Source organism: Poecile atricapillus, chromosome 15, assembly GCF_030490865.1.
Source record: "Poecile atricapillus isolate bPoeAtr1 chromosome 15, bPoeAtr1.hap1, whole genome shotgun sequence".
NCBI classification, from domain to species: domain Eukaryota; kingdom Metazoa; phylum Chordata; class Aves; order Passeriformes; family Paridae; genus Poecile; species Poecile atricapillus.
This window is the reverse complement of record NC_081263.1, coordinates 7,479,170-7,504,243: the sequence shown is the minus strand read 5'-3', so window position 1 is coordinate 7,504,243 and position 25,074 is coordinate 7,479,170. Positions and strand designations below refer to the sequence as shown.

At 46.1% G+C, this 25,074-nt stretch overlaps 1 protein-coding gene across 4 annotated transcripts; it reads right to left on the bottom strand.

The window, feature by feature from the left end:
- Positions 1-1,058: 1,058 nt before the first annotated feature.
- On the bottom strand, positions 1,059-23,844 carry CSNK2A1 (casein kinase 2 alpha 1). 4 transcript variants are annotated; one of them, XM_058850361.1, is made up of 14 exons: positions 23,696-23,844; positions 11,757-11,950; positions 10,628-10,739; positions 9,605-9,706; positions 9,136-9,186; positions 8,400-8,459; positions 7,688-7,771; positions 7,187-7,297; positions 6,263-6,364; positions 5,260-5,360; positions 4,397-4,545; positions 3,051-3,137; positions 2,249-2,401; positions 1,059-1,394 (listed from the first exon to the last, which is right to left on the bottom strand). In XM_058850361.1, exons 2-13 carry the CDS (start codon positions 11,855-11,857, stop codon positions 2,286-2,288), a joined length of 1,176 nt encoding a protein of 391 aa, XP_058706344.1. In that variant the 5' UTR covers positions 11,858-11,950; positions 23,696-23,844; the 3' UTR covers positions 1,059-1,394; positions 2,249-2,285. The 4 variants fall into 4 exon arrangements, with proteins under 4 accessions (XP_058706344.1, XP_058706343.1, XP_058706345.1 ...); XM_058850360.1 differs by having other exon boundaries at positions 1,059-2,401; XM_058850362.1 differs by lacking the exon at positions 23,696-23,844 and adding an exon at positions 15,767-15,983 and having other exon boundaries at positions 1,059-2,401.
- Between the last annotated feature and the right edge of the window lie 1,230 nt (positions 23,845-25,074).

Below are 25,074 nucleotides of genomic sequence, written 5' to 3'. Positions count from 1 at the left end.
AAAAAAACCCCGCAAACCCTCCAAACTCCCCTGTCAATGCTTTGAGGCACCACAGTGGGAGAACAAGCGCCCGGCACTTCTGTAAGGGCTTGTCAAGTCCACAAAGCTCCTTCCATGCACAGGGTTCCGTGCTTCTTTGTGCAAGGGCCGACAGGCACTGGGGCCATTCACCACTCCCAGTTTGCTCTTCCACACATCCTTACTCGCTTGGAATAACGAAAGAACTGGGTAAAATGTCCTGCATAGCTCAGAACCAGTGCAAACAAGCTGTATTTTGTCATACTGGGTGCTTTTACGTTACAGCACATTGAGGTAACAGTCAACACAGTCCAACTTTCACATCACTTTAGGATATAAAAGATTAAGTACAATGGATTTCCACTGGATGAAGGCATGGAGGAGAAAGTTATCCTGGTGTATGTGAAAAACCTCATCTCCCTGCCAGCAATCCTCACAAGAAAGGGGCAGTGTTCCATGTCCCACATATCAGCCCACACGTTTAATCCAGCCCACATGCTCCATCTTATAATAAACTAAGCAAGGTGGAAGCACATGTCCATCCTCTCCAGAGGAGGGATGGGTGCCTGTGACAAGCAGGAGCTGCAGGCCAAGGCGTCAGCACCCACTGAGGAACGTGAAGATCACAATGTCCAGGGGAACAACTGCTGCAATGGCTTTGGGATGAGAGGTCACTGAGAGGGACAAGCGCCGTTGTGCCTGCGGCCACACCAGCTGAGCCACCCTAGCACTAGGTGACTGAAAACAAGTCACAGAAATCCAGTGAGTGGCACAGCAAGCATAAACACCTAGGGAGTGGTTCATCATCTCAATTCCCCACCATCATGGCTGAGACAGAAGAGGAGGGTTTTTTGTTATGGCAAAAGGTCCTTCTCCCAGGAGATACTTTGGCTTGTGACATCTGTGTAAGGCTTCTCTGCACTGCTCCCCATGGGTGTGACAGGGACATGGCCCACCCAGGGCACATGAGGCTGTCACCACTCCTGTGTCAGTGTATGACCACCCCAGGGAGGCCTCTACACAGGGAACTTAAATCTAACCTCGATAAATAAAACCAAATGTTTATTTACACCAAAGAATTCCAACACTGGATCTTTCACATATGAAGGACAAAGTATATATACACAGCAAGGGGTAGCAGGGCTGTAACAAGGGTGCTTTTCCGTTGTCAATGATAATATTTGTCCACAATTACTGATCTACCATTTCAGTTTAACGTCTCCTCGCTCCTTCCTCTCAGTGCATATTTACAAGACTGTGAGGTAACTGGTATTCTCACCACATGGCACGTGAGGGAGGGGATGGTGGGTGAAGATGTGGGATCGGACTTGGCGCAGTCTGATTTTTCCAGCTTTAAGTAGCCACCAGCTCGAAACCTATAGAAACAATTTAAAAACAATATACCCAATAACAAACTAATTCCAGAGATCCAAGCCAAGCAACGGCTGGAAGAACCCTCCACAAGAAAGGGGCTGATCAGAGCAGGGCTTACTCTACAGGAGCACCTGTCTCAGGAGGTGTTAAGGACTCCAACTGGATCAGTAACTTCATTTTAAAGACTAAAATTACATGCAAGGGGTGAGTTAGCATTCTGGTTGACTCCTAAGGAGACATCCAATCCAATTAGGGTTTTGGGCACTATCTGCACTTACTCCTTTTAAGCTTATCCCACCTCTCCCTACTGGAATTGTCTCCTCAGTGTACCCTGGCTGGGACATATGCAGGACATGGGGTTCAAGTGAGTGGTACTTTAAGAATCCCCTCCCCTGCCTCATGAAGACTTGGTTTGGTAGTCTCTGGAGAACAGCACAATCCCCCAAGGTGTAGGCTTGTGGAGGAATAATGGTGGGAACATGAAGAGAAGAGATTTCCAGCAGGATGCAAGAGCTTGGAAATGCTGTTGATTCATCTTTGTTATTACATGAAGAGTTGTTTTGTTGGTTTGTTTTTTTTGTTGTTTTTTTTTGGGAGGGGTGGGGGGGGGAAAAAGAAAAACTGTCCAAGAAGTATTCCATCTGTAGGTATTTTCAGGGAATCCCCTGAGTTACGAAAAGTTCAAGTAAAAAAAGAAAAATCAGCCTATAATAATTTTGTATATAATGACTGAACTACTATAAATCCACAAGCAACAGTTCAGACACGGTGTCTCCAAAGCGTTCATCCCCTCCCTTCCCCTGCCAGGCACGAGCTGCGTCCTGAGGAGAGGTGGAGGGGGAAACCTCTTCCCCACCTGACTCAGCTCAGGCAGCAGGAGACAGAGCCCGTCACTACTGCTGGGCGCCCGCAGCAGCTGGAACCGGCATCCCCAGGGTGGTGGTGGCAGAGATGACGGGTGAGCCTGCTAGAGGTCCAAGGGGCGAAGGTGTTGGCACTGAAGAAATCCCTGGAAGAGAGACAGGTAAGCAGGAATTAGAGTAAAACCAGCACACTGCTATCCAGGACAGCTTCTGAAGTCAAGTGGAAGCTTTGCAGGTCAGTTATGTTTTCAGAGCTGCCAAAATAATCTGAGGTTAAAGATCTGTCACTATTCTCTGCAGCTCTGGGAAGGGCACAGATTTGCACACCCCTAAGTGTTACTGATGGACAGGTATGTATCAGGATCACAGAATGGTCTGAGTTGAAAAGGTAACCTTAAAGCTCCTCGTAATACAACCCCTCTGCCATGGGCAGGGACACCTTCCACTAGACCAGGTTGCCCCAAGCCCTGTTCAACCTGGCCCTTAAATAATTCCAGGGATCTGACAGCCACAATTTCTCTGGGCAGCCTGTGCCAGTGGACTGTCCTTCAGGCTGCTGCCAAAAAATCAACTGCAAAGAACTTCTTAAAATGAGACCAGAAAAACAGGTCAGGCTGCCCAAGGCCTTACTTATCAGACTCTCCCACCCACTCTGCAGCTCTTCTTGCCCTTGTCCCCAGTCCTGGGAGATGATCCAACACTGCCCTGCCTGCTGAACTCTCCCTCCCTCCCACCCACCCCACATGTACAAATGCTTTAGCACACCAGGCACCAGGAAGAGTTGACAGAACTGACCTGACATCATGCTCGCACTGCTGACAGGAGTGCTGCCACCCGGCATGTTGGACGAGCCCATCCGAGCCTGGTCTTTCACAATGGGATCTAGGAAGAGTACACTACCAGTAAGTGCTGTGTTGCCAAGAGCTGCTGAGGCATACAGACTGCCTGTGGTCTCTGTGCTCAGCCAGTCCTCTGCCTGTGTCAAATAACATCAACCATCATCTATCGAAATACAGACATTTCCACCAACTCCAGTGGGAAGCACTCAAGAAGGTACCAAGGTCACGTGATATCAGGGAAAGTCAGCTAAATTATCTGATTTGGGGTTCAGCAGGACTGTGACAGGAAAAGCTGATGGATATTATGGCAAAGTTGATCTTTCTGTGCTAAGCAACTGTGTAATTGCAGAAAGCCAAACCCAGAATATGGGTGTAGCAAGCAGAAAGATTATCACTAATTACAGTCATGTGCCATGTCTCTATACACATCTCTGTGAGCTGTCAGGTGTGTCACTAGAACTTGTCTTCCACGAGATGATCACAACTGACTAACTCTGTATCTTCAGCTGCATGTAAATAATGCTCTCACCTGAACTGGGACAACCCCTTCCTGCCTCCCAGGCCTTCTGTGTCAGACAAGGGAACTCCAAACTTTGCTGAGCTCAGCACTGCATTTATCTTTTTGTGGACACAAGTTAATCAAATGTTTGTCCAGCTCTCACATTCCAAGCTACTGGCTTCACTAATGCTCATACTTGCAAAACATTTCCCTGGGATTTTTCCAACAGGTGTAACACAGATCAACAGTCTGTTAATTATGGGAGTCCCTTCAGCAGCAGCAAAAATACCCCCAAAACCAAACCACCTGAGCAAATATTGACATTATGCGCTCTTGCAGCTGCTTCAAACCCCTAGATATCATTATCTGTGAAAAAAAAGCAACAATTTAAAGGCATTTACTATTGAAAGTTACATTTTTGCTTGCAAAATCAAGACCTGAATAGAGCAGTACCTAAGAAATTTAGCAACAGGAGTTAAAATGCCTGTTTATCAAGAAACCAGAATTCTCTGGATTTATCCAAACACAGGAATCCATGCACACCTGCAGAAAGCAATGCCAAATCACATGATGTAGGTGACCTTCCTTGACATTACTTGTTGATTCATGGGCCCAACACGGGCACCCAACACTGATTCCTTGGCTGGTAGAGGTAGCACACAGAGACCAGCAGCCTCAGCTCCAGCACAATCACTTGCAGAGACCAGGCCTATCACTGTTGCCATTCTCAGTTCCCATGTGCACAAGCCATGGGAACAGAGGTTTCCCATGGCAGAACTCTCAGGACAGCAAATGATACTTACAGAAGTAGGGATGTTCCATGGCTTCTCTTGCTGTCAGTCGTGACTGGTGATCGTATCGCAGCAGCTTGTCTAAGAAATCCAGAGCTTCTGGGCTCACCAGATGTTGGTTCTCACTGTGGACAAAGCGCTCCCATCGCTTACGGGAGTGTCTGCAGGAAAACAGACCCAAATCAGGCCAGGCAGGGGACAGTGATGTCAAAACTCACTTTCTTAAGGAGCAAGAGCTGTGACAGATGTCCAGCCCTTAGGGAGGCTGCTCCCTCAGCAGTCCCGTGCAGCAGCCTCGGGACTGAGACATTCCAGAGCATGAAGCAGTGTCACTGTGTCTCCACGTGGTGGCACAGCAGTCACAGCCCCAGCACAGCCACCTCGGCCACCACAGCCCCTGCATGGCCCTGCCACAACCCCAGACAGCAGCAGGACTAATGTTCAGAATGGATTATAGGCCTAAAATTGCAGGTTCTGCTGATCTCTTATGCACCCAACATGAGCTCCTTTAATTTTAGTCTCACTATGAGGGGGAAAAAAACCCCATGTAAATTCCATCTTTAGCAGCACCTGACTTTCTGCACTCTAATGCTGAGAAACAGTTTTGTTTTTTTTCCTCCAGACTGAAGAGAGCATTTGCCCTTCATGCTTTCTGCTCCAGTAGTTTCTTTATTGCCTGGATGACATTTAAAAATCTTTCCTCAGGTCCATTTCCATATAAAGGACTACAAGAAGCACTGGCAAAAGGGACTAAAGGCACGAAGTGTCATTTCTTCAAAATTCTGGCTCTTATTTCTCCCACAAATTTTTGTTCATTTCAAGGTCTGTTGACAAAGCTGTAAATGTCTGGGTCTACCAAAGAGACCTTGGCTCACCTGCCCAAGATGTCATTGAAACGTGGATCCAGCTCAATGTTGTATTTGTCAATGTAGTCATACAGATCTTCTGTCCCCAGCACCTTGGCTATCCTCACCAGCTGGGAACAAAAACAAAAACAAGTCACTGCTGTGCAGGTATGGTAATACCAGAGCCTGCATGAAGATACAGCAGCACATTCCCATGGGAGCTGGAACCTGGTCCCAGCAGTAGGAATCAGAAGCCACAGGGTCAGCCTGTGTCTCTGGCTTCCCCAGCCACACAGTCCCAGGCATCAGGAACATGTCTCGACTCACAGCTGGAGCTCAGTACCCCAAGGCAGCCAGGGGGGAGCCACAGACCCTAAAATCTCTAAAACCTGAGACCCTGCAACACTACCTCCCTTAGCAGCAAGAAAATGTTCAAAACCAACAGAGGGGAAGGCAAGAATAACTGGTCAAAAAAGCAGAAACTCTGGATCTTGCATGTGAAAGGTGAAGCACCACCCCAGAGAGCTCCAGAATAAAGATTTGAGAACAGAAGGTTCCCTGTTCCAGAATATTTGCATGGCAGTCACATGCTGAGCATGTGGTAAAGGTTTAAATATAAAAATTTTGGCCTAAAGGCAACACATCAAAGATTTCAGAATCTGTATAAACCTGTACCAAAATCACAGTTTCTATACAGAGTGGGGCAAGAGTGAGTAGTGGCAAGGGCTTTCCACATAAAATAACCTCAGGAATAGTCAAACTATGTACTAGAACACACCAGCCTTAATATAACTATTTCTATAGCTTTTCCCAGACACCTACTGAGGAGCTCTTAAGTACAAAGCTCTATAAATCCATTTCTATTTAATTGGTTACATAATCTTGCACACTTGAGAAAAGGAATGTGGCTTCAAACTGAGCAAAGAAGCCATTAGAGAAAGGCTTAAAAATTCTCTGGATGACTCCATAAAAGCCTAAGCAGGAAACCTTCATGGTGCTAAGAGAACAGACATTGTACATGACCAGCTCTCACCTGATCATAGTTGTCATGGCCATGGAAAAATGGCTCCTTTCGGAATATCATACTAGCCAACATGCAACCCAAGCTCCACATATCCAGACTGTAATCATACATCTGTACAAAACCAGAAGGACAATTCAATTTCTAATGAATTAAGAAGAACAGACCTCCAAAACTATCAGGGTTCCACCCCACCCCCCGCCAAGGTGGTATGAACACAGCCATGTCATGCTGGAAACAAACTGAACTATCTTCACATATCTTCATCCCTAAGCCACTGTTCAGCTCAGTCTTCCAGTTACTCAAACTGGGATACAGCAATTAGCAGGACAGCAGGTATCCTAATTCCATCCCTGTTTGCCAGCTTATTAAATAAAGATCAGAGCTTTCTTCTATTTTCACTGCAGTCTCCAATGTTACAAACGACTGAGAAATGTGTGTTGGGAAAGAAAGCATTGCAACAAGCAACAAAAGGTGTGGACTCCCCAGGGTCCATGGGCAGGTGAGAATGTGCCTTTTTCCAGAACCAGCATGGTCTGAAAGTCACCAGGAACACTGTGATTTCCATAATGCAAACTGCCATCAGATAAGGGGATGCTTTTCTAGCTTAATTTAGAAGTTCATGCAGTACTTGCTGTTCCCACAGGGGCTTTGTTTCATTCCTGTACCTTACTGCAAACACAGCCTTACTAAAAAAATATTCAACATTTGTATTCCAAGATCCATAACACTAGTTCTGCAGCTCTTCCTCAGGTCCTGAGACTACTCATTAGTTTCTTTCATTCAGTGGCTTTATGGCCACTGCTTTCTGCCAGACATTTTGGAACAGACTGTCTTTAGCTTCAACTCTCTAGACATCTGAATTTTGGGTTTATTATCTTGAAATGGCACTGACTTTCCATAGAAAAGTCAGTAAGAAGTCCTGGTAATTCTTACCTGATAATCTACAAGAAGTTCAGGTCCTTTGAAATATCTGGAAGCCACTCTGACATTGTACTCTTGGCCGGGGTGATAGAATTCAGCCAAACCCCAGTCTATTAGTCTAAGCTAAAAATGGTAGAAAACAAAGAAAAAAGGCTCAAAGGATGCTCCAGTTTTCCACTGTCTGAATGACACTGGTGCACTTAGTTTGAAGTTAACTTATAAGTCTTCCATTTTCAATTAATTTGATCAGAGTGTCTGGTTACATATTCTCCCCAAACCCATATCACCAAGCAGTCTAAATAAAATACCTCTCCTTACAACCCTGCCCATAGGTTACAGGTGACCAAGTAAAGCTTCAAAAAGCAGCACAAGATTCTCATTTTACATTTTTCCACACCATGAGGAGAGTCCCTCTCATAAAGTTCTGGCACTACACAGGAGTACCCAAAAGGGATCCCAGTTTGCCAAGAGAAAAGCAGAACCCCTCCCTGTCCCCCAGCCAACCCACACTACCTTTCTGTGCTCATGGTCAATCATGACATTGTGAGGTTTGACATCTCTGTGCATGATTCCCATGCTATGGCAGTAATCTAGAGCCTGCAGGTGAAAGGAAACAGATGCTGGAGTCACAAGAATGTCTGAAGTTCAACCATACTCAGAAGTATTTCCACACATACCAAGTCTAACTAGATGAAAAGACTGTCCAGTGTTAGATACTGGACTAGATTCACTGATCACAGAAAACGCTTCTAGAGCCCCCTCTCAAAGGAAGGTCCCAGCAACACAAGTGTCTGCACTTCACATGCTTCCTCATAAAACTGTAATTTCAGAGTCTCTAAGAGCACAGTTACCAGGCACTAATGATCACACAAGCCTCCCTTCTCCAGAGTCCTAAGGAGAAATTACTTAGTTCAGAAGAATGGATGAAAACATTTGACTCACATTATGCCAGAGCACAAAACCAGCCAGTAACAGCTCTCAGTTTTCTTTTTTCCAAGGCTACATGTACTCCTGATTTAGGATTTTAAGGTATCTCAGTGTACCAAAAGACTGAAAAATAGATACTGACTTAATATTTTCCTGCCCAATTCTTACATAAGCTCTCTCTTTCCTTCCCTTAGTGATATGATGTCACTATCATCAGTGACATGAGAACCATCTCTACAGGATTAGCTGAGGGCAAATACTAGAAATAAACCAAAAAAACAGCAAAATACCAACTTACCTTCAAAATCTCATACATGTAGAATCGAATATCATAATCTGTTAATGTCTGGTATAATTGCTGTGGGACACAAACACATCATGTCAGTGTTCAACATCCAAAAATCCCCTGTTCTGGGCTGCTGGCGTTCTCCAAACCCATTTGAAGGTATAGCTCAAGTTTCCCAAGTTACTCTGATCAGTATGTTCCTCTTCCTTTGCAAATCCCATACATAGTTTACTTCCAGCTCTGCTCAGACAGCACATCCTAGCTCCTGTCACTATCTCCCTCTGGTTGTACCCAGCCAGCACAAGCATGATGGATGGCATTGCACAGCCATTCTTCTTCTGAGGCAGGCCAGCATGAAGGGACAAAGAAACATTTAAATCCCCATTTCCAGGAGTATGGAAGGCCACAGAAAGAGCTGTCCACATTTAAAGTCGTTCCAATAAATAGCTGTACACATAAAAGCAAAATGGATCAAAAAGACAGGGCCACAAGGTAACAGATTAATTTGCTACCAAGGTTAAATAACTCTTGGAATCTGCATTCTCATCTTGCAGCTTTTGTGGCAAAATGGTAATGACAGGCTAATTACAAACTTCTGTCTGCAACTGCAATCCAACTGCATTTACCTTTAAAAGCATTTCCTATGCTGGAAGGAAATGCCTGTACTATGTACTTTTCCTTCCCCAGAAAGACAGTACAAGTGGTTTCCAAACAAAAAAAGAAAGAGAAGTCATATCCCACACTGTACCTTAAAGTCTGTGTTGTTTACGTGTTCAAAAACCAGAGCAGGTGTTCGAGACTGAAACAGAAAAAAAAGTGTTCAGCCATGTTAAGTTATGTTTCCATTAAGGATAATGAATGAAATAATTTTTTCTACTAAAACTGCACAAAACCCCTCTGCCTTGGACATATTTATGATTCCCCTCAGACACAGAGACAAGAGCCAAAGCCCACAGCCTCCAGCAGCACTGTTTGCAGAGCGAATTAACTTGTCTCAGCTCACTGGTATCTCTTCCTCACAGAGTGAGGGGCTGGAAGGACTTGTGGGGGAAGGGCCCTCTAAAAGAAGTTTATCAGATTAAGAGCTGATCTGATCAGTCAATTCAAAAGCAGGATTTAAGAGCAGGGGAAAACAAAAAGCCAGGTCAGAGCTGAAATCAAACAGAGCAACTTCACCCATAACCCCAGTGTAACCCTTCAATTCCTCCCTTACTCACCACAGGATCTTTTACTATATCTGCAAGGGTGATTATATTGGGACCGCCTCGCAAGTTCTCTAAGATCTTGATTTCACGCTTGATTTTCTTCTTTTTAACAGGCTGAAGAATAAAAACCCAAAGTGTAAGATAAAGCCCTGCAGTAAAATGAGGCTAATAGCTCTACACCCAGATGACAACACCTAGATGACTGCATATCAGCAAAATATATTGGAGCCTTTGCAATTTAACCTGAGTATGCATAACACCGGTAAGGGCTCAAATATCTGCTGTCTCCTTTCTAACCATACAACCTTGACAGTTAAAGACAATAATTCCAAGTGAAGGAGAGGCCAGAAGATGGCATTAAAAAAAACCAAAAAACAACTCTCTGAGCATGATCTGATAGGCCAAGAGGAAATGGCCTCTAGCCATGCCAGGGAGGTACAGGCATCAGGAAAAAATTTCTTCACAGAAAGGGTTGTCAAGCCCTGGAACAGGCTGCTCTAGTGGTGAGGGCACCATCCTTGAATAGATTTGAAAGCTGTAGATGTGGCACCTGGGGACATGAATGGTGAGGTGTTGGCTAGACTTGATCTCTGAGGGCTTTTCCAACCCTAACAGTTCTGTGATATTCCAAGACTCCTTAACCGGCATATGGGAAATGTTTAACTATGAGAAATCCATGGGCTATTGGAGAGTCACTAAATGAAGACCATAGCCATGAGAGCCTGCCAGGACACCAGCACTCAGAGAAACTGAGAATTTTGTAGTCAACTGCTGAAATGTTGCTTAGCTCCAAGTAAAAAAGGTGGTGTACATCAGAGCTTCTTTAACACAGAGCCTAATTCCTTACAGGCAGAGATCTGTCTTAATAACCAAGTGCAGGACTTATATCAGGAGGCTTAAAACAATGGCCTGTTTCACTGAGTGACACTCCAAAGCCAGGCTTTAAGGATTTCAGTTTTAGAACATCAAAAAGCCCTTCCTGGCCTTCTGATCACCTGAAGACAGATTTTATCTTTTGTCCAATCCCCAGCTCACCTTGAGAATTTTAACAACTACTTTTTCGTTATTTGTGATGTTGATGGCTTCAAATACTTCACTGTATTTGCCTCGGCCTAATTTTCGAACTAGCTGGTAGTCATCTTGATTTCTGTGGAGAGAAAAGGTTAGAGTTCCAAAGGGCTCAGTCATTTCCATCACAATTTATAAACTGCTTCTTAACACTCAACACTGCCTCACTTCCCAGACAAAGGGGATTAACTAGTGCCTTATCTCTCCTGAACTGGATGATTTAACAATTAGCAGAGAAACAGGGAGCTTCCATTTGCTGGAGACAGATTCAAGCCAAAACTATGAACTGAAAGCCCAACTATGCATTTCAGCGTTAGCAAACTTGAACTGCCCCTTCTCTCTGTATCTGGAAGTTCTGTTTTTCTTTGTATAATGGTGGTAAAATTCAACAAAGCAAATAAGAGCAACAATCTAAGTACAAGGTTGTTTAAAAACAGTCTAGGCACAAAGCAGCACTTATGCTCAGATGACTGTGTACATTCCAGAAACTGGGAACTGCACAGCTGAGGGCAGAATTCTGTCTGGGCCCTCCATATCCCAGCTGGAACGCAGAGCTATGAAGTTGCCACCACTGCTGTCTGATTCTGGGACACTTCAGTCATGAGCTCAATTTAGACACCTCCTTCCTTCAAAGAGAAGCAGCCATGTCTTTTCCAGGCACTCAGAGAGCTAAGCAACAAGTCATAAAATAGCATGTACCTATTTAAGTCTGTGGAGTCTCTTCACTTATCCAAGTCAGCAGCAACTTCAGTTTGGAAGTCTTTTTGTTTCCTTTCAGCCCTGCACTCAGGACTGTTTGGATTGTTTCAGAAATAGATTTTCTTCCCTCTGAAAGGGGGGTGTTTCCCAACTACCTGGCAAAAATTCTTCAAACTTTTAAGGAAGCTGCTATAAATGTTCCTCCACAACTGAGAATTTCAGTGTTTGGTAAAAAACATTTTTCTGAAGAGAAGTTGTGATCTTTTCCCTTGCCATCTGGCAAGAAGTGTGACAAAGCCTCACACAGCACAGGTGCCTGAACTCCCCAAGTACCATTACACAGGATCCACAGGGATTGGTCCCAGTGCAGGGACATCCAGAGGCAGTCCAGACTTACCCCCACTCAACAACATGCGACTCATAGTCCCAGTACTCCCGGGGTCTGTGTGTGTTCACATCCGTGTAAACTCTGGCCCTGCTCGGCACGGGTCCCGACATATCAGACAGCTTGGCAGGCGGAAATGAGATGTGAAATCAGAGGCGACCTGGTCTGCAGTGCTGACAGAGGAGAAAGGCCTCAGATTCCTCCACCTGCAGACAGAATATAAACCAGAGGTTAAATTCTCAAGGTACTTCAGAAGTATTTAAGTTAATCATTAAAAGCTGCTGCAAAGGAGAGGTTGGAGTCTGCCCAGCCACAGGCCTGGGATAACTTGTGAGAGCTTGAAAGCCATTTGTCTACTCTCACTCACACAGGACCGGCCTCTAGCAAACCAACCCCCTGACCTGGTAACTTTCAACACCTTTTTTCCAACTGCTGGTTGTAGAGGTAACTTTCCTAAAGGAAAGAATGCCATGTGCTCTGTATCTGCAGACAGATCCCCTCCTTTCCGCTCCAGACTGAAAGCAACAGACACAGGCTGCAATCTCACCCCCATCGTAAGTCTTGGGCCATCCTATGTAACAAATTCAATTCTGCTGGGATGGGAACCAGATTTAGTCACAACTTCCTACAGTCAAAACATTAAATCTGACAGTCCAAAAGACAGCAGCATCTGTGTTGGATTATGATGCTTTAATCAAACATGAAAGAAATGCACTGCTGCAAGGGTCTGAAGATGTTCCTTTGCATTCTGCTTGTCCAAAGTACCTCCAACCCTTCCTCCTCACAATGCCATTTTTGCAAAGCTTCTGGTAAGTTTTATCAGTATTGAGACTGGTCAAAACCACTCGAGAGGAAGGTACTGTATGTCAAGAGACAAACACTGTATTTTTATCCTATATGTCTGAATATTTTACCACCCAGATCTGAATATTTAAGACAGCAGCAACTCACTACAGTTTTGTAACAATATTGTCCTACCTAAGATAAATGTGGTGCTTTTACATCTCTCTAATCTTTCACGAGGGGAAGTTAATACCTTTTTAGATGTTTAAATACAAGAATCCCCATGTCAGCTTTCAAAATAACTTAGAGGAAAGGGAGCTATACTGGAGCAAGGAAAAGCATTGTTTGGTGTGTAGCAGCATGTGGCAGGGCCATACAGCCCTGTGTATGTGCTCAAACAGTGGGCAGCACTGTTATCTAAACTAATATACTTATTTGCTATGCCAATCTTATCCCTTCACAGAAAATGGGCAACTGCCAGACTGCAGAAGGAAGTAACAGTCCCATTAAACACACATTAATGAGAAACACCTAGAAATCTGCTTGGAGCAGTTAGCTTAAGCTACTTGGACATGTCACACCAGAAGAAAACTCTAGAAGCAAAATCCTGCTCTACAGGCAGGATTGTTGTTTATTTGAGGTCTGCAACACTTCAGCTCCCGTGAGGAGCCAGCAAGAACCAGTGGCTGTGAATATGGTGGAGGACCTGGGGGGACAGAGGTCTGATGTCCTTCACTGTATCACACATCCTGACCAGCAGCTGGTCCTGCTTCCAGAGGCAGAAGTGCAGGGCTCTCTGACATGGACAAAGCCTCCTTAGGTGGGACAGAGCTCAGCACTGTGTCATTTTTTTGACCTACTAACACACAAATGATGGTGGTGGCAGCTTCAGGTAGACAAGGTTACACTAATCCAGTCCAAAGGTTAAACAGGGACACAGCACTATCCTGAAGTCCACAATGGAAGGGTGACTGAGGCCTTAGACCAATAAAAGGATGGGACACTTCAGCAGTGTGTCCAGCTAATGGAAGAATATGAAGCATTCCTAAAAATATAGTAAGTCTATTCCTGGACAAAATGCTAGTCCTCTCACAAAATACAATTTCAGAAGATGAGGCAGCAATCATCTAAGACCTCAAAGCATTTATGTGGCATGACTCAGACACTTAGAAATTAGATGTCCCCAGGCATTACTAGAGCATGCAAGTTTACTAGAACAGTTTCGTACAGTGAAATTTATTAGATTTCAAAGTTCAATCACTGTGTTTTTGTTTCTTCTCACTTCCTGTGCTTCTGTCAGGAGATGCACCAGCCCATTTCCTCTGCCCAATACTCCTTGTGAAGGAATTAACCGAACTTATACATGTCTCAGATGACTTAGCAATTTTAATTTTTAAGCACAACCCAGTATAAATAAAGCACACATGATTGCTCCCCTCACCCAGCTTAGCAAGATTGGTTTCAGCACAAAAAAAAAGTAAAATCAATCACATTATCTAAAGATAGATCAAATTTCACAGTGGCTATTTTTTGTCACGTAGCTCTAGCCTAGCTCAAGCAGCACATTGTAACAGGCTGCTCAGAGAAGGGCTTTTTCAGGAAATCATCAACTGCAGCTTCTAAGAATGGCACACAATGTCTATTTACGAGGGTAGGTATTATTGTCTACTGTTCCTTACACAGGAAGGGGAGAGAGTCTGCACAGATAACTTAATTTTAAAGCAAACAGAGTTACAGACATACACAAACTTACTCTGCCTGAAAGCTGCTCACTCTCTGCTCAAAACTGCCAAGGAATTTGTATAGATTTTTGCCTTCAGTGCCCCTGGAGGGGGATTATTTTGCAGTGGATCCAAGCTCTTTGGCAGAAGGGAATGACACAAATAAGGACAGATAATGGGGACAGGTGTTGACATGCAAGCGTCAGTTGAGCTTGCAGTTTCAAAGCAGAAAAATCTACAGTATGAGCAGTGATTGCATCTAGAGAAGTGCCTGAGCTTGTTATAAAAGATGAGTCCTATTTCTGCAGAATCCAAACAAAATGTTGTAATTTATTAATTCCTGCATTAATGACAGAATCACAAAATAATTTATATTGTGAGAGTCTGCTCAACATCATCTAATCAAAATAGATGCAGTGAGATCAGGGTCCAGTGTAGCCCTGAGCATCTCCAGAAACAACATTAAAATTTTAATTTCTACGGTAGAGAAGTGTTTAGCTAGGAAACAACCATGAGCTTTAAGGCAGTGTACCAGAGGTCACAGAGAGAAGACAAAGCTCAGAACCACAGTCTGACATGCTGTTCACTGCCAAGGCCTGCCTGTGCAAGGACACAGAGCAGGGCTTCTCATTCAGCCCCTGTGGTGACACCCCTTGGACAGATATCACCCAAAAAGGCTCACATGACAGCTACAGCAAAGGAACACCGTGCCAGTTTCACTGTTGGCTTTTCCCACACAGGCCTGTCCTCAAAAATGCCGTTGGAGTATTAGCAAACTGATAATTAGCTGATTCCTTACACAGCAGCCTTATCAAGAGGAACCCTGCTCATCCCACACAAGAACAGAGCCAAACACAGCTCCTGTCCTACTGACAGACTCCAGAGGAGTGCCCAGAGCCCCAACCCAGAGACAAACAATTGTGCTGCCACCATATAGGAATTTTTTAATTGGATAGCCTACTAATTAAAAAAGATCAGTTCTTAAAAGTTTGAATTCTTCTAACAGTAGCCTGTTGTCTGAGCAGCTTGGCAAGCTCAGACATTTTGCACCTAAAGTTCAATAAAATGGTAAAAAGCCTCTCAATGTTCTCTTTGATTTTTAAAACATTTTAATCTAATCCAGTTGCAAACCCCCTCATTTTTAAAAAGGGATTCCATCATCCTTACAATGCACTCCAATTCCAAGGGCAACCATGCCCCCATAGGGAACTGGATATTTTGTGAAGGATCCATACTTCAGCACCTACTCCAATTAGTACAGGAATTTCCTACACCCTGTCCTTCCGGATGCATGCACTTAAGAGCAAGCAGCAACAAAATGCAGCTAAGAAATCCATGCAGATTAGTTTCTGAGAAACACACCTACTTCACCTCTAGTAAAATTTGCCTTTTTTTTTAGTCCAGAATAACTGAGATACTGGAATAATTTTTTTCTCCTTTTAAATGGAAATGTTCTTGGCACGGAACCTCTCTCAACTTAAAATCTACAAAATTGCCCCAGTATGATGCAGCACTTACACAGGCTCCCAGTGAGCTGAAAGCCAAGAGCTTCCCAGAAGACTGGTGTCCCAAGGAACTTGCAAGTGCTATCCAAGTGATGACCTTTGTGGATAAGGCTTGGAGTATAAATAATGTACCCAAGAACACAAACACCGCTTGACACTGGCTTCCCTGTGGATTGCTGCTAACAGCATGCCTTGCCCTCAATGTGAAGAGTATATTGCCAGGAAGATCCAAGTTCATCCAGATAGAGTGGAGTGAACCTAGAAAACCTTGTTCAACACCACATAAACCTGGTTATTCCTGATGACCCACCTGAACTCGGCTTCAGCGAGCCCACAGCAGTCCCAAAGGAGTAAAACAGGCCCTGAACTGCAGCAAGATGAACTCAAAGAGCCAAGAAAACATTTCCGTAGCTTTATGAATCCCAGACAAGCTCACCTTCCTCTCCAGGAGAAAGCAAGGTGGACAGATCGGCCAAACAGGTCTAGAGACTTTCCTCTCACTTCTACTTTCCCCACGTAAGCTCATTACAGTGGCGATTGTGCCAGCCTAAGACTGTAAACAGGCTGAGACAGCAGCGGGTTTGTTTTGAGAGAAGAAAAGCTCTGTCAGTGGAGAAGAGCAGAATTACAGTGCAGAGTCTAGAATCAAAAGGTTATTCCCCTTCTTTCATCTACAACTGCAAGCAAGATGTTACCTTTCATAGCAGAAAGCTTAAACCCAGCCTCTAAAATCATGACTGTAAAATGTGATTTGGTAGGGTGAGCAAGAATTACAACTATCAGATAAAATTGCTGATTATTTCCTTCATATAGCTCATATAGCCCTGTAATCCTCCCAAAGAAGCACACTTGCTCCTTCAGAATTAAAAGAATATCTAATTCTGGAGAAATACTGAAATTAAAAAATCAAGACATGCCTAAATATTATAATACTGCCTGCTGGCAGTCAACATCAATCAACACCCAGCTTACTTTTAAAAGAAATCATAGTAATCAACTTTATTAAAAAAACATGCGCTATCTCAAAAAAGAAACCTGATTTGTGTGTTCTCATGATGATCTTCAGCAATACAAGTACGGAACAAATGACCTCCAGAAGTCCCCTGCAACCTATATTTTTCTATGATTTTACAGCTAAAATAGAAACAAGCCTGGATTAACAAAATTGACATTTTACATCCTTTCCTGAAGATCATTTACCTACTAAAGGGACAGCATCAACAGAAAAGGAGATTTTAAAATTTGAGTTAAAAAAAAAAGCTTAGGTTTGAAATAAAACTTTTCTCTGGGTATTGTTTTGGAACAGCACAGTCTGCTTTAACTGCATTTTCCACCAAAAATTATTTTCCACATTTCTTTTAAATAGCTGATTTTGTCCGACTGTAGAGAAATAACAAATGATATGTAATGACCTCAACAATGACCCTTAAAAAAGCAACGTGAACTGTTGTGATTAATTCAAAACAAGACATGGCCAGTTTGTAGGGAGAGCAGTTGACAGATTTAGTTATACTGGAAGAAACATCTTGGAGTAATTCTGCACTAGAAACATCCTAAATTTAGATTGGCTCTTCCTACATCAGCTCCACTGATTCCTCTCTGAATTCCTCACGATTCCTGCCAATGAAGAAGTCATCCTCTGTAATGAGGACCACAATCTCTATGGAAGCCACAGGAATGGCTCTACTGTAACTCCATGTTTTATGATACTCTTCACAGTCTTGGGGAAAACTTCACTGTCCCACTTTCCCAACTCGGAAAGCAGCGTCTAACATGTCTGTCACCCTCCAGGATGCCCTGGCAGTGACTCTGGTGCCACACACTCTCCTGGCAGAAGGTCTGTCATGCTTTGTCTTCCTTTTTGTTCAGATCTTTAACAGCTGAATTTTAGCAGAGCTCACATGAACCCTCTATGGGTCCCCAGCATCTCAGCCGTGTTGGACACCTGTCCTTTGCCAAACATCAGTGCTGGCAACAGCACATGGACCTGGAGCAGAGCACTGGGATCACCTCCAGCAGCAGTGACAGGAATGCTGCTCACTACCATCTCCTAAGGGATTCTATGCAGAACAATTTCCCAAGGTCATGAACACTATTATTTTCAGACCTAAGTCAGTCAACAGCACGTGGAGCAAAGGGAAAGGCCCCAAAACACAAAGACCCCAAAGCTGACCTTGGAAGAGGCCATGTAGGTGCAGGGGGCAGCAACATCAGCAAGACACCCAAGCCCCAGCATCCAAGCACAGGCTCTGCCTCTTTCCCATGCCTGCAGCTTCTCCTGCCACCACTCCCAGCCTCACATAAACCCAGCGGATATCCTCACTGCCAGTGCCAAGGACTCCTGACACAATCCGATAAAAATGGCTGCAATACAACCAGGCACTGCCAAACTAACCTGCCTGTACACACACACCAAACACAAACCAACGACAAAACTCTTCTTGCACCTCTGTCTGTCCAAACTGACAGCTCAGGCTGAGCAGGGAGTGCAGGAAAGGCGGGGGGACTTTCTTTGGAGGAATATCCCTTTAGGTCTGCCCTAAAGCCAAAGCAATACTTCAACAGGAAGCAGTTCCTTTTTCTTCCAAGAGCACTAACAAAACTAAATCTCCTACTGCTGGAGATTTGCACACTATTCCAGTTACCAAAATTACAGTTTCTGAGACCCCAGCAACACCAGGGAACTCTTCCTGGAGGCTCACAAAGGGGAATGTTTCAGCAGCACTACAGGCTCTTCACAGCTGACATCAGGTTCCACTGGCAGCATCCTCTGGAAAGTTCTACCTCCCTAATTGCTGCTAAGTGACACAGTTGTTTTCCTCATTAATTAGTAGGCACAGAGTACTGCCAGGACAATCACTCAGCTGATTTGACTCCTATAGTTCACATACAGAGTGGGATTTAGGCAGAACTGAGAAAACTGACCTGTACCAACCATCTTTAAAAGTTATAGAGTTTTAAATGATCTGATCATGCAACTCCTAGAGGCAGGAACAGTTACCAGAGCCAAAAGATAAACCAGAGGACACTGCCTGTAACTACTTCTTCAGGAAATCCCTGTGATCAGCTGTTCCATGGAACAGGCAATGCACCACAAACCATCTCCATCACTCAGCCAGCACTGAGCAGGCTCAGCAAGAGACACACAATGCAAACTCCTGCCAGCAAGTGAAGTTCTGACATAACTCTCTAAAAATTTATCATTATTAACACAAGATGAAACTAGCTACCACCATTCCAAGAATCAAATTGAAAAAACCAGCTATTAAACTCCAGCAATCAGCACTCTCCTCCACACCTTACAAGCCCCCAGTAAAGCCACTGTGCCAAAACTTGTAACTTAATTTGTAAGCTCAAATGAAATTAATCTAGATGCTGCACAGTGAGCAAAAAGCCTTCTTCTTCCTCCTGGAGTACAACCAAACATGGAAGAAAGGCTGGAATTCAGCAGCACACTGGTAAGAGATAGAAAAACCTGTGACAAAGGCTGCAAGAGAAGGAACACTGCAGGAGCTCTTGCTTTTCTAGACTGGAAATTAATTTGTTGTGCGCGTCCACGCTCATCCATTTTCTGAACACTAAAAATAAAGACTTTCTGACAACTCACACGCACATGTGCAAATATGCTCTGAGAAAACGCCTTCTCCAAAGGCTTTGGTAGCAACAGGGAGAGGCACCTTTTTGGCTCCCTGGACACACAAAAGGATTTGGGGCCACTTCTTCCCACCACAGAAAGACCTTTCCCACCCAGGGAAAGCAAGTTCTGGCATGTAATTCTGTATTAGCACGCTGGATTCTCCCTGCACTTGGCTTAATTAAAAGAGGACTAATTTAGCCTTTGGTTGTTCTAGAAGGTGCAAGGGCAGAGCCTACTTCTCTACAAAAACAGAGTGAGTAACTTCAATTTTCTAGGTCTGCTGCTAACACTGAAGACTATCCAATGACTATCCAAACCTGCAGCCAAACTCTTGCCTTGACTCAAAATTGTTTTTCCATCTAGCACACATTATATTCACCACTCACATGAAATAAATTGCCATAATACGATGCAGCCATTACACAGGCAGGAGCTGGACAGCCTGCTTTAGAAACCACCTCCCTATAAATGGTAATATTAATTAAAAAATAGAACTCAGTAAGGAGGACATAACCTAAATCTCAGAACTAAACTCTGTGGAAAATTTAAATTATTCAAGTTGTAACCTTCCAAATGTGAGTCTGTGGTGGTACCAAGTCCACACAGAACTCCAAGCTTCCCTTCTGCTCTTCAGCCTCCCAAAGCAGCAGCATGAAATGGGTAATAAAATAATTTGTCCAGAACAGTGTGAGCACTGGAGCACATAAGAGTTGTGCTAGGCTTAGGTCACTGTTTCTCTACTGGACTCCTAACCAGAAAATATCCATGAAACACTGATCCCATTACCACATCAACAATCCCACTTCTCATCAATCCTTCCTACTAATATATAAGTTTGGCACCTTGATGGCAAAAGGGGCCGAAAACCAGCTTGGAAAAACACTACATACAGAAACAGCACTAACACCAGCTCAAAAAGCTGCAGCCTCCTCTTCCAAGCAGTTTTTTCAGGTTCAAAGGAGAACTCCCTTTCTCCAATTACATTCTGTAAATTCCAGGGAAGTCAGCTCTTGGAAGCCCCTGGAAAGAGATATCCAAGCTCAGAAAATTTATCCAAGAGCTATCTTGCAACAAATGTTTGTAGCCAGACTAAGTCAAAGCAGTCTTTCCTGATCTTAAAATCTTGTTTTTTTTTTTTTTTTTTTTACTCTCAAGACCCTTATGGGACAATAAGATCCAAGATTTCAACAATCTCATGCACAGAGTTTCTAAAACAGATATCTTAATGTAAGCAATTCCATAATGGAGGAACAGTGGAGGTGACAGGTCTGGTAACCCAGAAATAAATCCCTGCCTCTTCAGAAATGTGACACAAAATTAATCACACCACCACAATGTCACCCATTTGCTTCTCCTGTCTTCCCTTCCCTTATTCCTCTCAGAGGACATAAGGAAAGACAAAGAGAAAATTAGTTCTGTACAGAGAAAATGGAGAAGAACCGAAATGGAAGTATAAGGACAACGACCATTTAATAAAATTGGGAAAAGTTGGGTACATGTCCCTTTCATCAGAGCATAGTTTCTTTCTCTACAACTACACAAATCTAGAACCACCTTTCAACATCCTATATACCCCCAGATTCCTACTCCAAATGCATTCCATGCTGATGAACTTAATCTGAATTACTTGAAAATACCCCAAATATCAAACACTAAATCTTTCCACGTCTCACCTTCAGGAAATGACATTTTACCATGTCAATCCTCAGTCCCAGGTTTTCATGTTCATTCTCACATCTCACCAGCTTTGTTCAAGCAAATTGGTACCACTAACTCCCCCAGCACAAACCTCAACATGCTTAGTGTCATGCAATATTCCATGATCCAATTTCCTCCACACTTGTTAGAACCTACTGCCAATTTTATTATCACTTTTCCAAAGAGCCATATTCCCAACATCCAACTCACTTTCCCTCAATCTATGAACCCATGAGCCCTGACAAACCCAGAAAACCTGTTCTGAACCTCCCACTTGGACGTGTCTGCTTTCTCCTCCAACATCTACTCCTGACCACATTTGTCCATGCTCTGTGCCTCATTCCCTCACTGAGGCACATCACCCAGATCTTCACCTGCATGATTTTTTGCTTCTTTGCTGCAGCCAAAGCCAAGACTATGTTCCCTTCCTCAACCCTGTTTTAACTCCCTGTAGGCAACAGCTGACCAGCCAAACTCTCTGATCTGAGTGCAGGACATGTACACCCAACTCTACCACCACACACACTGAGAACAAGAAGACAGCAAATTTCACTAACAGTAGAAATTATATTACCAGGCATTGACATAAATCACTAAGGGAAGGTGAAATAATGGATATTTCTCCCCACTGGCAAGATGCAAGGAAAGGATCACTGCCTATCACCAAAGATGGACATTCTCCACATTCAGGGAAAGGTCTGGACCTTACAATAAGCCCTTCCCTGCCTGCAGTTATCCAAAGAGAACAGGGATTCCAGACACAAAGCACAGGCAGATCTTCTCCTGAGTGCAGAGCACTGCCTGCCCTGTACCTGGGATAGGACATCCCAATTCCAGTTATCATCTTCCAGTTGCAGACCCTGTGTGTGTCTATACAGAGCATGTGCTGTAGGAACTGGAACATTGCCCTAATCCTAGTTTTAGGGCTAATTAAGGAACTGATAAAGCTTCACACTTTCCCCAAATTTTGCCTTGAGTCTTCCCAAGCTCACTGTCTCCTAGCAGAAACTTTGCCCTTTCCTACATCACACCAAAACCAGCAACCACAGGATGAGTGATTCCTCTGCCCCAGCTGATGGTGCACCCAGAATCCACCCTGGATTCTCATCCAACACCCCGGTCGGCTTGCAGGATGGCACAAGCCCCAACTCCGAGTCTGATTAATTTGAGCAATTCTGTTTCAGAAAAGAGAGCATGTTCAAAGAACAAAGAAATCATTCCCAGCCCCAAGCAGAAATGCTGGTTGTCCATTTGCTTTCCCTCTGAACAGCTGCCACTGTGCCCATTCCCCTCTGGCAGGTGCTCTTCCCAACCCATTTGTGGAGTGCACCCAGGACTGAGCTTCCATGAGGAGCCAGGTGAGCACATGGCACAGCCCTCTTCAGAAACACATGCCCAGTTTCAAAGCCTGGCACCGAGGGTCAGGGCAAGAGCAACTCCCCAAGGTCCCCAGCCCAGGGTCAGGTTTGAGCAGCACAAATCTCAAATCATCAGAGACCCCTCTCAGGGGTACCAGGGCTGGAAGTGACCCACAAAGAACACCAACTCCAACTCCTGACCCTGCACAGGACACCCCAGCAATCCCACCTTGTGCCTGAGAACACTGTCCAAATGCTCCTTGAACTGTCAGGCTTGGGGCTGTTACTACTGCCTTGGGGAGCCTGTTTCAGTCTCCATCCACCCTCTAGGAGACAAAACCTTTTCCTAATATCTAACCTAAATCACCTGCAAACAGCTCCATGTCATTGCCCCAGGTTCTGCAACTGATTATCAGAGATCACAGATCAGTGCTTGCCCCTCCACTTCGCTTGAATATTCACAATTCAAACTTTATTGGTTTTACCCAAAGCCCTCAGTAAGAAAGAATTAAGTGATATGACACACATGGGGTTCCATCATCTTATCTGACCCCTCTGTTACAAACCACATTTTACCAACAGCCACACTACTCTCGGTCCCAAGGCACAATTAACTAAATTACAGCAGGAGCAAGACTGACCACCACTGCTTCCACAGACTGATGTGGAAAGCCGTGAGAACGACCTTCCCCTCCACCCAGAAAGGCCCAGAACGGAGTCCCTGCGCAGCCGGGGGTGGAAACGAGCACCAACAAGCCTTTCCATGCCCCTCCGCATCTCCCCGCTTCTCCGGGCAGGGCGGGGAAGAGGCAAGATCGAGCAATTTAGGTAAATAACACCTACACGGCCCGAACGTGCGAGCTGGGAGAGCTGGGGGAGGGGACGGCTCCCGTTCCGCGGGGCCCTGCCCTTCCTGCGCGGCCGAGGGCGGCCCCGCACCGGGCTGGGGGCAGCGGGGCGGCCCCTTCGCAGCCCCTGCCCGCTCCCCCCGGGGCCTCGGAGCCCCTTCAAGGGCAGCAGGCGGCGGGCCGTGCCCTTCCTGCCGCACCGGACCCGCCCGCTCTGCCCGTTCCCCCTCAGCGCCGCCGCGGCCCCACTCTCCTGAGGGGCAGCCGCAGCCCCCCGGCCCACACCGCGCCCGCTGCGGGGGGGCGGAGGAGCTCAGGAGGCGCAGCGGCGCCTCCTTCCCGCCGCCCGCTCCGCCCGCCACCGCCGCGGGGCCCCGCGTGGGCGCCGGAGCCGCCGGTACCTGGCGCGGCCGCTACCGCCGCCACCGCCGCCGCACACAGACAATATGGCGGAGGCACAAGGCTCGGCCGCCGCCGCAGGGACCAGAGCGAGGCGCGCCGGAAACGGAAACCGCGCGAGCCCCGCCACGCGCCGCGGAGGCGTGCGCAGGGAAGGGTGGAGCTCGCCGCGGGGGGCTTTGGGAGTTGTAGTTCATGATGGTGGCGGCAGTGGGGGGAACGGGGGTTTGCTCCCGCTCCGTGTCCAGGTGTGTCCCCGTGAACCGCGGGAAGGTGGCGGGGTTCGTGTCGGCCTCCGCGGCGCCGGCGGGAGGCCCGACCGGGAGCGGTGGCCGCTTGGGCCCAGCCCCTCTGTGAGGCTGTGAGCGGGACCCGCCGCCAGGGGGCGACTGCGGCATGCGGAGGTGCCCCGGTACCGGCGCCTCTCCGGCCCTTCCCTCGGCCCTTCCACCGTCCTGTCCCGGCCCTTCCACAGCCCTGTCCCCGCCGTTCTTCGGACCTTCTCTGGCCCTTCTGTCAGCCCTTTACCGGCCCTTCCACCGGCCCTGCCCCGGCCCTCCCAGACCCCGGGGCCGCCGCAGAGTGGTGGGGTGGCGCTCGGCATGAGGGGTCTTGGGTGCTGTTAATGGAAGGGATTTATCCCTCTGCTGAGCCGGCAGCCGGGCCAGCAACCAGGCCAAGCCTTCACCTATTCCAGCGCCCCATGACCTTCTCTCTCTCTCTCTTTCATCTTTTTAGCCCAATTTCTTGCCGTGCAGCCCAGGACATCACTTTTCCCCCAAAGGACTGGCCAGAGTGGATGGTCCACTGATCCATTTGGTGCAGGTTGAGCTGAGGCGGGAGGAAAGGCATTCAGGTTGAGCCTGAGCACACTCAGGATCCTGGGCTCATGGCACACTCAGACCAGCACTAGCTGGGGACATGCAACTCCGGGCTGGCTGCCATCCTCCCACCATGTCCAGGCTCTGGCTTGAGCTGTGAGCCAGCCTGGCGGGGAGGGGGTTGTGCTGAGCTATGTCTGCACCCCTTTGACCCCCACACACACATCTCCCCATGCCTTTCAGAAGGGAGCCAGCCTGCCCTCCTCCACCTCGGCCTCATGGAAAGCTGAGCACGGCCAGGCTTCACCCCACTTCCCTCCTGGTGTGGGAGTCTCCCCCAGGGGAGGCCGCTGGCCCAAGGCTCGCAGCCCCTCACCCCGGGTCACTCCCATTAGGTAAAGGAGCAGCTCGTCCTGGCGGGGGTATCTCCCTCTCGCGCTTTCCTTGTATTGTACGGGCCTGGGTCATCGAGGAAATCTTACAGGTCCTTCTGCTGCCGAGTGGTCACGGGGGAAGCCCAGCCCCCTTCCCCCCATTGTCAGCAGCCGGGCCGTATCCTC

What these genes read in the sequence shown, in the direction of transcription:
- CSNK2A1 (XM_058850360.1), bottom strand. Translation starts at nt 11,857, where the DNA reads ATGTCGGGACCCGTGCCGAGCAGGGCCAGAGTTTACACGGATGTGAAC. An exon ending in TCGCATGTTGTTGAGTGGGG is followed by an intron (nt 10,740 to 11,756) that starts GTAAGTCTGGAC and finishes TTCTCTCCACAG; the next exon opens with AAATCAAGATGACTACCAGC. An exon ending in ATATAGTAAAAGATCCTGTG is followed by an intron (nt 9,187 to 9,604) that starts GTGAGTAAGGGA and finishes TTTCTGTTTCAG; the next exon opens with TCTCGAACACCTGCTCTGGT.